General features: G+C 39.8%; 2 protein-coding genes across 2 annotated transcripts; both read right to left on the bottom strand.

Annotated features, from left to right (window-relative positions):
* Positions 1 to 623: 623 nt before the first annotated feature.
* Positions 624 to 7,669, bottom strand: ndfip1l (Nedd4 family interacting protein 1, like). Its single transcript, XM_029518849.1, has 7 exons — positions 7,507 to 7,669; positions 5,539 to 5,626; positions 4,772 to 4,902; positions 2,956 to 3,043; positions 2,709 to 2,833; positions 2,382 to 2,448; positions 624 to 1,870 (listed from the first exon to the last, which is right to left on the bottom strand). The coding sequence occupies exons 1-7, from the start codon at positions 7,534 to 7,536 to the stop codon at positions 1,767 to 1,769; spliced, it is 633 nt and encodes a 210-aa protein (XP_029374709.1). The 5' UTR covers positions 7,537 to 7,669; the 3' UTR covers positions 624 to 1,766.
* A 1,075-nt stretch (positions 7,670 to 8,744) lies between these two features.
* Positions 8,745 to 12,670, bottom strand: endou2 (endonuclease, polyU-specific 2). The gene is made up of 6 exons (XM_029519784.1): positions 12,569 to 12,670; positions 12,046 to 12,151; positions 11,202 to 11,323; positions 10,719 to 10,831; positions 10,346 to 10,499; positions 8,745 to 8,996 (listed from the first exon to the last, which is right to left on the bottom strand). The coding sequence occupies exons 1-6, from the start codon at positions 12,668 to 12,670 to the stop codon at positions 8,745 to 8,747; spliced, it is 849 nt and encodes a 282-aa protein (XP_029375644.1).
* Positions 12,671 to 12,872: the final 202 nt, after the last annotated feature.

Consider the following 12,872-nt stretch of genomic DNA (forward strand, 5'->3'; position numbering starts at 1 on the left):
TGGGAACATCTCAGATCCACAAGTTGTAAAATAATCATTTTTAGTGAATTGAGAGCGACATGTTACTCCGGTGGCCTGTGAAAGATGAACTGAACACAGCTAATGTCATGTCATCTGAGCACCACTAGGGGCCAATAGCCAGCTCCAATCAGGTGGGGAGGTCTGTGAGACGATGTGAAACTAACAGTAAAAGTTTCCACTAAAACCGAAGACTCTTTCAGCTGGGGTGGCATGTCTTCCAGGTATGGTGACCTTCACTTCCTGTTTCCATCTGCAAGGAAAAACTTGACTGTATATTTAGCCACAACCGGTAAATCATGTTTTGTTTGATAAAATTAGCAAGTTAACAATTACCACACACCACACACAATCTGAAATATGACACAGAGTTACGTTTTTACTCACTCGTTTAGTGATTTTAGCGTGAAACCACTGTGGAACAGCAGGACTTAGAACTTTGTAAAAATGAATATGATGAATAAATCTCTGCCCATCTGTCAATGTACTCAAGGAAGAAAATGGCAATTTAATACGTGAAAACAACAGAACTGAAGATGTTGATGTGTGAGATGATACTTTCACAGATAACACAATACTTTTTAACAAATAGTTCAGCACCAAAATGTTCTCTTACAGTTTAATTCCAAACATTTTCTGAGCCAGATATTGAAATTTCTTGCAATAAAAATAATCATTCCACTTACACTACAATGAGGGTAAGCAAAAACAATGACTCTTGACAACTGTTTCTAACATCAAAGAAAATAAAAATCTGCTCTGAATCAGTATAATCTTGTTCCTCACAGGGCAGGGTTTCCAAAACACATCTGGTGATGCAATCCGTTTCCTCATTGTGAACCAGCAGGGTGCCAGTGACTACGATAGAAATCTTTTATTTGACCAAGACCTTCCGATTGCACACGTGAATCCAGTGACAGACTATTAGCTTATTTCTTCCCTATCACCCTGCCCATGAGCAAGACAGTGACCTTCAACCTGCCCCCCAGAAGCTCTGCTCCTGGCTAACCTAGGCATTACTGGAGCTTTAAGCCTCTGCTGAAATACATGTACGGTAAAGAAAAACATTTTCCTGTTTACAGTGACTGCATAGACAAATTTTAAATACGTAAGGAAAAGATGCTTTGAGGGAAACCTGGCCCCAGACCTTCTTTCCAACTGGTCCAATCCTTTTTCAGCCCCATAAAGGTAATGATTTTCCCTTTTCACCCTTGTATTACCTGAATATTATACTATTTGACAAGGAACAAAACGTATTGGTCAGAAAGGTTAAAAACACATTGACTTGGTAGTTGAAATATACTATTTCACATAACCCCAAATTTGCCCACAAATCCCCGGGCTGAGAACCACCTTTTTTTTTTTTTTTTTTTCTTTTGACAAATGACTTCATCAGGTTTAAGACCGCTGGAGAATTATATAAACAAGCCTGCCCTCTGGTGGCTGCACAGGAGGGCAGTGCATGCTGCTGCTACCAATAGAGAGAAAGTTGTAAATAAGGCATTCATTTATGCATAACACACTTCATAATTCCAAATAGCACTTGACAGATCACCACTAACAAATGAAGGTTTTTACAGATTTCTCAGTGTTCACTATTTTAAACCAAAAAGGGACAATATACATATTGTCTAAATCATGTCAAGCAGAGGAAAAATTGTTCTTTTCTGCCATTTTGCAAGAGAGAGGGAGAGAGAGGGAGAGGGAAAGAGATTTAGAGAAAAATGTTAGCAACAGAGTTTGTCAGCTCAGTAAATGAAGAGGACCCGGGTGCGAGGCAGAGTAGAGAAGGTTTCAGCCATCTTACGGATTCTAGCGTAGTTGATGAACCCTCGCAGGAAGAGCAAAATGCCTGAGGAGGAGAAAAAAAAAAAAGGCAGGATAAAGCTGACAACACCATCTTAAAATTACCAGGTACATATCTGACTGATATGAACAAAACAGAAGAGCAGTATAGTCAGAGAACATATTTTGATAACGTGAGTAGTAACTAAGATACACTTGATGTATGACTGTGCAATAGCATGTTTTAGTGAAGACCACCATTTTTGGAGTTGACTTAGTTTTAGAGTGTAGCAGCTCACCCACTTTAATATAGCATTGCTATAAAACATCTAATAATGTGTGAAGGGTATTGAGGTTGTGGACATTGCAAACAAAAATAAGGATAAAGGCAAAAAATTATAATATAGCTACGATTCTATAGCACATTTCAATTCATGGAAGGTTCTAAAAAATTACACTGAAATATAGATATATATTCTGAACACCTCAACACTGCGGCAACAGAGCTTCAGAGAGCACATACATAAATATTTTGATTCCCTATTTGATTCATTTAAATGAAGAAGCTGGCTACTTACCCAACACCAGAAACACCCACCACAGCCAGTACTGTCCATCAAAGTAACCAGGGAAGTATGTGGAGAACTAGAAACCCAACAAAATGGCAGAAATGATGGGTTAGAATAAATATGGCTTCCACTGGTTTTACTCAAATGAGTCCTACATTTTAAAAGTGCAAGAAGAAAGCAGCAGAGTTCTCAAAAAATCTTTGAGGAAAATGCCAACAAGTCAACCACTACAAAAACAACACTAAAATACCACAGTTGTGTTGAGTTGTTTGTGCGTACATATGACCACATTTTTTGTGTGTGTGTTTGTGTGCGTCTGTGAAGGGAGGTTCATACCCGGACGATGAGGATCCATTTGATTAGCGACAGGCCAAAGCCTGAGATGGCCCCATAGCGGCCTGCCGCAGAGGTGGTCAGACAGAAAGACAGGAAGAAACCAATCCAGTTGAAGAGGAATGCCACTGGAAGGAAACGTGTGTTAGACATGCTGTCAGAAAAAAAACAAAAAACAAAGAGGCAACTGCAAAAGGGCAGGAAAGATAACTGCCAAAGAAGAGAAAGAGTAAAACAGTGGGGTAATTACTGAAGAAAGTGAGCATGAAGATGCCATCATTTCCTATCCGGAGCTGATCAGCATCTTCAAAGTCATCTCTGGTCACAAAGTCTTCATCCTGTGATGGAATAACCGCCAGAGGAGATTAACAAAAAGAAGTAAGGAACATTGTTAAGCACTGAAACAGTCTTTTCAAAGCACAGTCAGGACATAGCAGAGCTTTCCAGGACGTTATCCATTTCTGTGAAATGATCTGTAGATCTGGCAACCAATTCACAAGTATTTCAAATTCCTTCAAAACACACCTCTTCTGTGTACAACCTCTAACCAAACTGTTCATGGATTCTCACTTTTTTTTTTTTTATTTCTCTTTGTTTGTTTTGTGTTAAGCATCTTTGAGTTTCCAGAAGAAGTGCTGTACAAGTTGTATGTACTACTCTCTTTATTTTTTAATTAGACCAATACCATGCTCGGACTAAAATCAAAGTGAATGAGCTGAAATACAGGGTAGCACCTGCTAGTGGAAACCAAGCTGACAAAAGACAGTAGACACAACCACAATCAACCAAAAAACCAATGCAGACATCACAACACAGCAAGCCCACTTAATGATTTAAGCACTGTCACTGAACCAGTCAATCGGGTTTTAATTATCAACTATGCACTTGCTATTACTCTAAAGAAAGGCATGTAAGAAAGATAGGACACCGAGTACACAAACAGTATAACTACGGGTGATGTTGCACAAAAAGCCAGGACCAAATACACATCATGTCCTCATACACACTCCTCCCACTTCTCCCAGTTACCTCCAGTGAACTGCGAATTACATCGTCAAAAGTCTCCAGGCGTTCCCTGTGCTGAGGCTGCTGCTGAACGCAAGGCAGTGTGTGGCAGAGAAAAACAACAGCAGCAATCACACAACGTGCAGAAGCACAGTGCATCACAGTGACCCCTAGACGCCAAAGTGGAGCTTGACATTCCTCAGTTGACGTTTTTATTTCAATATCAACGAAAACAGAACTGACAGCTTTCGGGAGGTCCACTGCCAAGTGAGCATGACTTTCTGCTGCTGCCCACGCAGGTGGAGTGACAAAGAAACTGTGTACGAACTGCTTCAGAAAGGGCTGCATGGAGGAAATTCAAAGTTGTAGGTACGCTGGAGAATGGCAGGATGTTCAAAAATTTTACAGTCAAGTATTCAAATCTCCATCTCTATATAGACACTGACCAATTCATGCCAGTCAAAGCGTGATGGAAACCAGTAAAGACAATAAAACCAGCAATTATTTATTGCTTGCTGTTGGCATCACATGTCAAAAATTTTCCCTTGAATGACCTTTGTAAACTGAATTAAAGACTTTCATTAAGTCAACTCGCAGCATAGTGCTTATTTTTGGGGCTAGCAAATGGAGGAGCATTGTGCAGTCAAGTATTTAAATTGATACGTAAATAGTGTCTCATGAGCAAGTATCATGATTGCAATATGAGTCATGATTTCAGTTGGAATGGTCAATTTTGCATTTATATTCACTTAAAAAATACAAAATAATTACCATGTAATGTGATTGGGAAGCTTGAGTGTTTTAATGAATTGTTTTTTGATTATTTAGAATCTGCTGTTGTTCACACAAGCAGTACTTCATGCAGGAAAAACAAAGAGACACAATCAGATAAGTCAAGCAAACCTAAGACAATTCAAACAAACTGGCTGTGGTCTGGTAGAAAACACTTCCTGCCTTGCAGTCAACAGAAAACGCATTTAAGCGGAAGCTGCTGAGAGCATGTGACTGGGTGTTTATGCATGAAGACCAAGGTTACGACAGAGAAAAAATGAGATACTCACTCTTCCAGTTACCAGGGGAACAGTAGTCTCAGCTTTGGTTCTTTCTGCTTCATCATAGGAAGGTAGCGTTGTCGCCACATTGTACGATGGAGGCTTGGGGAAAACACCATCTTCTTTGTATTCAAAGTAGGCTGAAGAAGAAACAGCAGTTACAAAAACAAAGAATGAAGGCTTACTCGAAGGCTTACTTGAAATTGGTTTCCTGTTGAATTATTTTAAATTAATTGTACATTAGTTGTTCCCACTGAATGTATTTTAAATGAGAAAACTCATATTCACATAAAGACTTTCAAGTTTTTAGTCATTGCATGTGGTGGGAGCGGAAACAGGCCTGAGAATTAACTACGAACTGTGTACTGAACTTTCCCATTAATCTTGACTGATGACATAATCGTCATACATTTCAAGAAAAGGTGGATTAAACTCTACCACATTTTGCTCACTCACAGAACATCTGACACCCCTTCAAACTAATGTGGTTTTCAAATATGTCAGAAATTTTTTTTAAATGTCCATCAGAGTTAAAGGTCTCATATTCAGAGTAACATGAGAACAGACAAAGATAAACATAAAATCTTCACATCCGAGAAGCTGGAAATGGGTTATTTATTTTTATAGCTTCATATTCATTCAGTCATTCATCTCTACTGCCTATCCATTCCCTATAACGCCTTCAGCATGTAAATAGAAACAAATATGATTCTCCAGTGTCCCCATCGTCCATGACCTAAGAGCAGGGGAGACACCAGGATGAGTCATGGTCTTACCAGCACTGTCAGCTGTGATGCTGCTGTATGGTGGTGGGGCATCGGCTGCTACCTGTGGACTCTCTTCTGGGTCCTCCTCATTCGGCAGCTACGGGAGCATATCAGAACACAATCTATTGAAGGCTACTTGCATTTATGTCATCATTGGCGGCTTTCCATTTGAAATGGTCATTTAGATAAAGAACCTTAACACTGTCCGTCTAGATTTGAATATCTATTTGGAAGGAAGTAACATTTGAAGAATAAGCTAAATAAAGAAGCCAAAAGGAAATCCAGAACACATAAGGATAAATTATTTTCCTGCACATATGAAAATTAAAAAACAGAAATGACTACCAACCACAATGTGCTTCAACCTGACTGGCAGAATTTCTGCTTTGCTGATCACCTCAGACAGAGAAAAGGCCAATGCAGATATTTCATACTCAAGATTCAGCTCAACAGCTTATCACGGCTGTCGGAAAAGGCCTCTAAGGTGGTACTCAATACTGATCTGCACCCATGGACTAATAGGTGCAGAGGTTAACTCCACCTTTGTTTGCTGTTAGGTGTGTAACCGTCAACAAATTGAAAAAAGGAAAGAATATCTGCTGGTAAGTCCATTAAATACAGTCTCTTGCTGATGCAACCTCACAAAATGCTTATTGAGTCAGATAACAATCATGAAAAACCATTAAATTTGTCTACAACTGACATACTGTAAATGTCAAAAATAAAAGAAATCCTTTCCTGTAGAAACCTAACTAACTAAACATGTAAAACAGTTCCTTCCAGAAATATTTAAGAAGATTGTTTTCTGTGGACCAAACACTAACTACGTGTTTGTACAGTCCTCTCATGAAGTCATTTCGGGTATCAATCACTGCCTGGATTCTCTTCAGTCAATTTAGCAGTTTTTGAGAGTACACAGTCAGAGTCAAGCAAACGGGTGTGACAAAGGTAGTATCAGAGTTCACACCGAAATACAAAAACAAGAGAGAGAGTGTCACACATTTTCAGAGATTCAAAAGACTTGTGTCACACCAGAGAAGTCTGCTTCTGTGTATTGATTATTGCTGCACACAGCCACAAGAGCAGACTTGTGGTACAGTCTGCCCTCCCAACATTTACATCAGGGGGTCAGCAGGAAGAGTTGCCCTGCTGCAGGTCATGTGCTGTGCAAACATGAACGCATCTTTTGAGGAACTTCTGTTTGGCCCCATGTGTTATATTCTCCATTATGCTTACACAGAAACATGGCTCATACTCCATCTTAAGACATTCAGATTGAAAGAGATTTTAACCGCATGTTGTTTTCTTTTTTTCCGGACTAGGTTTTCCATTTTAACTTCATAAAAATGTGTGACTCATGCTGAAGAATGAACTGGACAACAAAACCGCATCTAAGACTGAAACAGACAGCATGACACACATTTATACAGTAAAATGAACAAAGTCCCTCTAAATGTCTTACAATGTCTGTGAAACAAACTAAATGTCACCTTTGGAGGGATAGAAGCGCTCAGCAGCAGCTTTATTTTGACATTTATGGGTGAATCTACCTGAAAATAATTCAACATTTAACTCATTCAAATGAGGAAGTTTAACTTAAACCAGATAAAATCATCCCACTTCGCTCAAAGCTCGAAAACCAGGCGAGTTTACCGAAACAGAAGTCAAATGAATGAAATGAACAAACGCCCACCACACACCAGAAAAGTGTAATTTAACATTTAATTCAATTAATTCAATTAAAATAAAGACGAGCTACTGCGAGCAGCGTTAGCATCGGTGCTACTAGCAGCATGCTAACACCTGACAGCGACAATTAGCGACGTCCACGGCGACAAAATGGAGCCCGTTGAAAAAGTGTTAACACACTTAATGTTTAACAGAGAAATGTGTTCAGCAGGACACACCGTGTCTCATCTCCGCTCGGTTAATTTCATGTGTCATGTTGAGCCTCAAACGTGCTGACTGGATCCTTACCTGCTGATATCTGGCGCTCGGTTCGGCCATTCCGGGTTTGAACGACTCGGTATCAAACCGGAGGATTAAAAAAAAAAAAAAAAACACACACACACACACACAAAAAAAACAACAACAAAAACACACCAGCGGGGGAAGAAACAAATGTGATCGAAGAGCTCAAAGTGTAAACTCTATCTGTACACAACGAGCAGCTCCCTCCGACCCAACGATCACACTGCCGTCAAGCTGCAGAGTCTGAGCTTCAGACAGCCCGCTTCCTGTCGGCGGCGTTTTCCGATTCACTTCATGGCTAAAATATTAAAGCATGCAAATATACGAGAAGATAAAGTAAATATATCTGATAGATATATATCTGAGCTGAAAATGTTGGAGTTGATATAAAAAACATATTTTGTGATATAAAATGGCTGTCGATGAAATCATTTTTGTATTAAAAAAAAATACATTAAAAAAAAACTCCACGGCGTTGTTTTATTTTGAAAAGCGTTACCTAGCGGTGTCCGTTTTATTATCGTTAACTTGACGCTGCTCTCACCAGACAGGCGATTGACGTCATCGGTCACAACAAACCCTCCGCCGCCCCCCTGTGACACAGCCATGAAAACACTGAGCAAAGTGATTAACCATCAGCTCTCAGTTTCATGTGATGGAATATTTTTTTATTTTTACAAGTTGCTCCTTTTCGGGCCTTTGACCTGAACACACCCGTTAAACTCAGCATTAGTCGTCTCTGTCATCTGGAATCACTAATATTTCTTATTTGGAGGATTAATAATCCCACACTAACAATCATGTCGCACTTTTTATAACACAGCCATATAATTATCAGATGGAGCCTGCTGTTTTTGGATATGATGATGAGGCAGAGGAAAATAGTTGCTCAGCGCAACATAACAAAATAATAACTGTATAATAATAAAGGTTTTTTCGATGAAGTACATAACATAAATTTCCGCTAAATCAATTTGTAAATAAAAAACAGTGCAACTCTTTCCCAGGATACCCAGTCTGGGCTGAACCCGAATGGGATTACTCCCCATCTTCTGTTTTTTAAGAGTATCCTTCAAACACCTTCAGCAAAGGTAATAAAACAAAAACAGATGTAAGATGGTCTTGTAAGATTTTATTGTATCTTTATCTAAAATACAAAGGCAACAACAGCACCTATGACACTTTGTATGCAAGCTGAAGCGATGAAGAAGTTTTATATGTCAACCTGATATCTAGGGTTAGCACTAGTGGTTCTGGTACCGGAGGAGCACGGGGTAAGTGGTGCCTATGTGTTTCTGGTTGTAGTGGTGGCAGACAATCTCCACATCGTAGAAACTGAACTGGACTTTGACACGCTCATTGGGCGAGGTGAGGAAACAGAGAGTGTAGAGGGCAAACTCAAACTCAGGGCTGACGCCGATGAAGATGCTGCCCTTGGGCTTTATACCGTTCTTCCAGCTGAACTGGAGTGCCAGGATGTGTTTGTTCTCATCAGGCTGAAGTGAGAGAGAAAAAAAAAAAACACAACCCACAACAACACAGAGAGTGACAAAAGAAAGGAGACTGATGAGTGATGGGAAGGCACAAAATACTAGCTGTGGGGCAGAAAGATATTTTGAAACTAGTATGAGCAGGAAGTAAGAGTGAAATAAGCAATCAGTCTTACAGAAGCTGTGCACGCTTCCTGACTGTAGACATTTTAATGAAAGTTCATTTCTACTAAGAAAGAAAAAGGTTGAATTTTGAATCATTAGGCTTAGATTAAGTCCAACTTGGGTCATAATCGTTAATCAGTATCTAAGAATAATTCATATGATTTTTGATATGTCTCACACATTTTATTTAGTATGGTATTTTTTCTTTCTAACTAATAATTCTGACTTTTTAGCTCATAATTTTGACTTGACTTGACTTGACAAACATTTACTCTTTTTTTATCTTGAAGTCTTTGATTTACTCTTAAACTTTGTGCCTTAGAATTCTTTTTTCTATTTCTGATGGAAATTGGCCTCCATAAAAACGTAACTTGACGAGACATAAAAATATTAGTGGTCTCGTATGTCAATGTCCTACGCAGATCCTCTGGCAGTTTTCTGCATTATACTTGCTACTAAAGAGAGGAAATTATGCAAAATAGGATATAAAAATGATTAAATCAAATACAAATGAGTGACAACTCATTTGAAAACATCTGTACAGATGGGATGGGGGATGATGTCCATGGGAGTACACAGATGAGAGTTAACTGCCTAACAATACAGAACATAAAAATAAGAATGATAAAAGTTCAGTTACTGGATAGTTACTGCATAATGTATAGAGATAATGAGGTACATAGCTCTCACTTCCCTTCACAGTCACTTATGCATATTTTCATATTCTTTTTTTGATTCCTTCATTTTTAACTTGCCATTGCACAACCGGGTTTCATTTCACTGCCAGTGTCTTTGTAAAGTTGGATGTGACAAGTAAATATTGTTGATTCTTGTCTAAGCTGCTGAGTGAACGCTGAGAAAGAGCAAACAGCCCTGTAGCAGGAAGTAAGATTTCTCATGAGTGTGCAAGATGTTGAGAGCAAGGTTTCAGAGAGTGCATGTCAATATGGGGGAGTCTGAGAGCTGAGAGAAAATGGAGGACAGATGAGAGGTTGGTCACACAAAGATGGCTGTGATGGTGTGATTTGGAGAGTAACAGATGAAAGAGAAACAAGAGGAGATGAGACAGAAATCAGTCTCTATAGTTTTCTATATTATTCATACACAATGCACAATACAAAGTTTACAAATAACTGTGTTAACTAAGCTAATACAGATACAGATTCTTGGCCAGGTTTTAGTCGGCATACCTGAGGTGAATTTGCATTGACGCTGTAGCCTTTATAATCAATGTGTCCCAGCTTCTCTTGAAGGTAGAGTTGGATCCAGTTGTGAAAGCCGATGACAGTTCGTCCTCCTCTTGTCTCGCCAACAAATACATGTTCAAACCCGGAGGAGTCTGGCCTGGTGGGAGACAGGAATTAGAACATGACAAGCACATTTAATGAACACGTTCCTGTTTAAGTAGCCAAACCTGCCACAAATAAACACTTTGGTGAAACACTCCACGCTGGCGGAAGGTGTTAAAAGGAGACAGTTTCACAGATTAAGACAATGTTGCCATTGAGGTGCCAGATTCCGCTGGTGAAGTTATATTTAGGTGTCCTGCCAGATTCCACCCACCTGCTGGATCCTCTTCTCGCATAAAGTTCAAACCAGATCCTGTACAGCTGCTCCTTAAATTGTGTGTTATCCTCAGGAGAAAGGTGCTTCTCGACGAGGTATTTATGGGCTATCTGCAAACAAACAAGGTTGTCTAACATTACTTTACATGTCAAGCATCAGAGCAGAGGTGGCGATCACTCCCACACAGCCATCCACGTTTGTTTTTCGTTTGGCACTACGTAAATATGTAAGAGACAGTATATCAGACTTCAACATACATGAAAATATGTCGATCAGCTGTTGAGGTGCTTGCTCTATATAGTGTTGTTTTGAGCGATAAAAGTAATACTTTACTCAGGATGGGAGTCAGTCAGTTTAGGTGTATTACATGAATAGTTACACAGCTGAGTGGCTGCATTAGTTACAATTAATTATTTAGCATTAATGGGCGGTTCATGAGGCAGGGGAAGATGTTTATCTCTGAAAAGTCTCCACGGGTACCTTCATGGTGGGAGTCTGAAGGATAGAGTCCAGGAACTTGTGGTTCTCTGCCACCTCCTCTGGGGTTACAATCTCCGGCTCTCCAGTGTCACTCTCATAGTTATCCAACAGCGAGATAAAGGCTGCAGATACAAACACAGACACTCCTGAAAAAGTGAGCTTGTGCTCCTTTGGACAATAAGGGATATTTATTGTATAGATCGCCTGATTGCAGCCAAGCTGACAGCACTGCTTTAATTGACATTTTCTTTTTAAGTTTCTAATTACATGCTTTCACTGCCACCAGAGCACGCGCCTGCCATTTAACCTTGCTAAACACTGTGGGAAAACCAAGTACAACAATAGCAAAGAGAAAGGAATCCTCCTTTTTTTCAACAGGACATCAGCCTCAGACTGAACTCTTAAAACCAACTATTGCATAACTCCCTATGTGAGGGCGCTGCTTTATTTAACATGCTGTACCAGCCGATGTCACAGACATCAGCCGGTGTCATGCATGGAAAGACTTGAATGGAAGGCCAGCGGTTGTGGGGGAACATCTTAGTACAGCCACCATATTGAACTCTGCATGCGCCGTTATAGTTATGCAACAGGCCGCTGTCTGTCATAAGGAGATTATGAGTCGATGAAAAAGCTTTACTCTGCAGGGAGGTGACAAGGAGGAGAGCGCCAAATGGCAAATGGAGCAGTGGAATGTGTGATTAGAGCATGATGCAGATATCCTATGACGGAGAAGTTGTGTAAGAGACAGTGACAGACTAGTGCTACAGCCAGAAGAATCCTGTTGGAGGCTGATCCAAGAAACAAATAAAAACCAAAAAAAAAAGCACCCTCGTGCATTTACCTAAAAATGTCTCCTTTTTGAAAATGTTCTCATCCACGAATGTGAAAAGAGGATATCCTGCTCCATCATTGTTGTCGTTGATGGCCATGCTGTCTCCGGCTTTGCCCTGCACGAGGAAAAGAACCACTCAAATTTAAGCACTGATATTTTGTACATGCAGTAATGCAGCCTCACTGCTGTCTTTTATTTGCTACCACTAAATAGACAATCTTCCCAAGTGTTTCCAGTGATGATGGATAGCAACTGACAAGAACACACAATGACTTCTGAAAATAGAAATATTGAACCAAACATATATCCAAGAAGCCCCTTAAGATTTCTGCCATTCAAATTGGTTGCCTTTCCCATAAGCCTCTGAAAAGTTTTAGTTTTCACAGTCAGCCATGAGTTCTCTCTTTTCATACTCAAGAGGGAACATATAAACAATGTGACTGAAAGATAAATGTTTTGCAGCTCTAAAGCAAGTTTACTATGCAAATAAGATCTTTATTTACTTTCTTAATGTGTGTGGATGCGTAGGTACCTGCAGAGAGATCCTGTAGTCTTTTCCTGGTTGGAGTCTGTTGATGTCATTGTCCCAGAGCTCCTGCACCATGGCAGACAGCTCTCTGTCACTCTCAATCATGATGTGACTGCTGGTTTGTCTTCCCTCTGCAGCGATGACTGTTTGGTCTCAGTATACGTCTCTAATAGACAGACAGATGAAGAGCCTATAAAATGTTTTCTGCTGAGAATTTATGTCACATCTCACAAACTTATTGGCAACAGCTCTTGAAAACTGGCATTCTCATAATAAATACTTAGGTTTGCAGTTTAAATAATATTCA

The sequence above is a fragment of the Echeneis naucrates genome, chromosome 14 (assembly GCF_900963305.1).
Source record: "Echeneis naucrates chromosome 14, fEcheNa1.1, whole genome shotgun sequence".
In the NCBI taxonomy this organism is placed as follows: Eukaryota; Metazoa; Chordata; class Actinopteri; order Carangiformes; family Echeneidae; genus Echeneis; species Echeneis naucrates.

What these genes read in the sequence shown, in the direction of transcription:
- ndfip1l (XM_029518849.1), bottom strand. Translation starts at nt 7,536, where the DNA reads ATGGCCGAACCGAGCGCCAGATATCAGCAG. An exon ending in CGAGCGCCAGATATCAGCAG is followed by an intron (nt 5,627 to 7,506) that starts GTAAGGATCCAG and finishes ATGCTCCCGTAG; the next exon opens with CTGCCGAATGAGGAGGACCC. An exon ending in AATGGATCCTCATCGTCCGG is followed by an intron (nt 2,449 to 2,708) that starts GTATGAACCTCC and finishes TTGGGTTTCTAG; the next exon opens with TTCTCCACATACTTCCCTGG.
- endou2 (XM_029519784.1), bottom strand. Translation starts at nt 12,670, where the DNA reads ATGATTGAGAGTGACAGAGAGCTGTCTGCCATGGTGCAGGAGCTCTGG. An exon ending in GCGAGAAGAGGATCCAGCAG is followed by an intron (nt 10,500 to 10,718) that starts GTGGGTGGAATC and finishes GTCTCCCACCAG; the next exon opens with GCCAGACTCCTCCGGGTTTG. An exon ending in TCAATGCAAATTCACCTCAG is followed by an intron (nt 8,997 to 10,345) that starts GTATGCCGACTA and finishes CTCTCACTTCAG; the next exon opens with CCTGATGAGAACAAACACAT.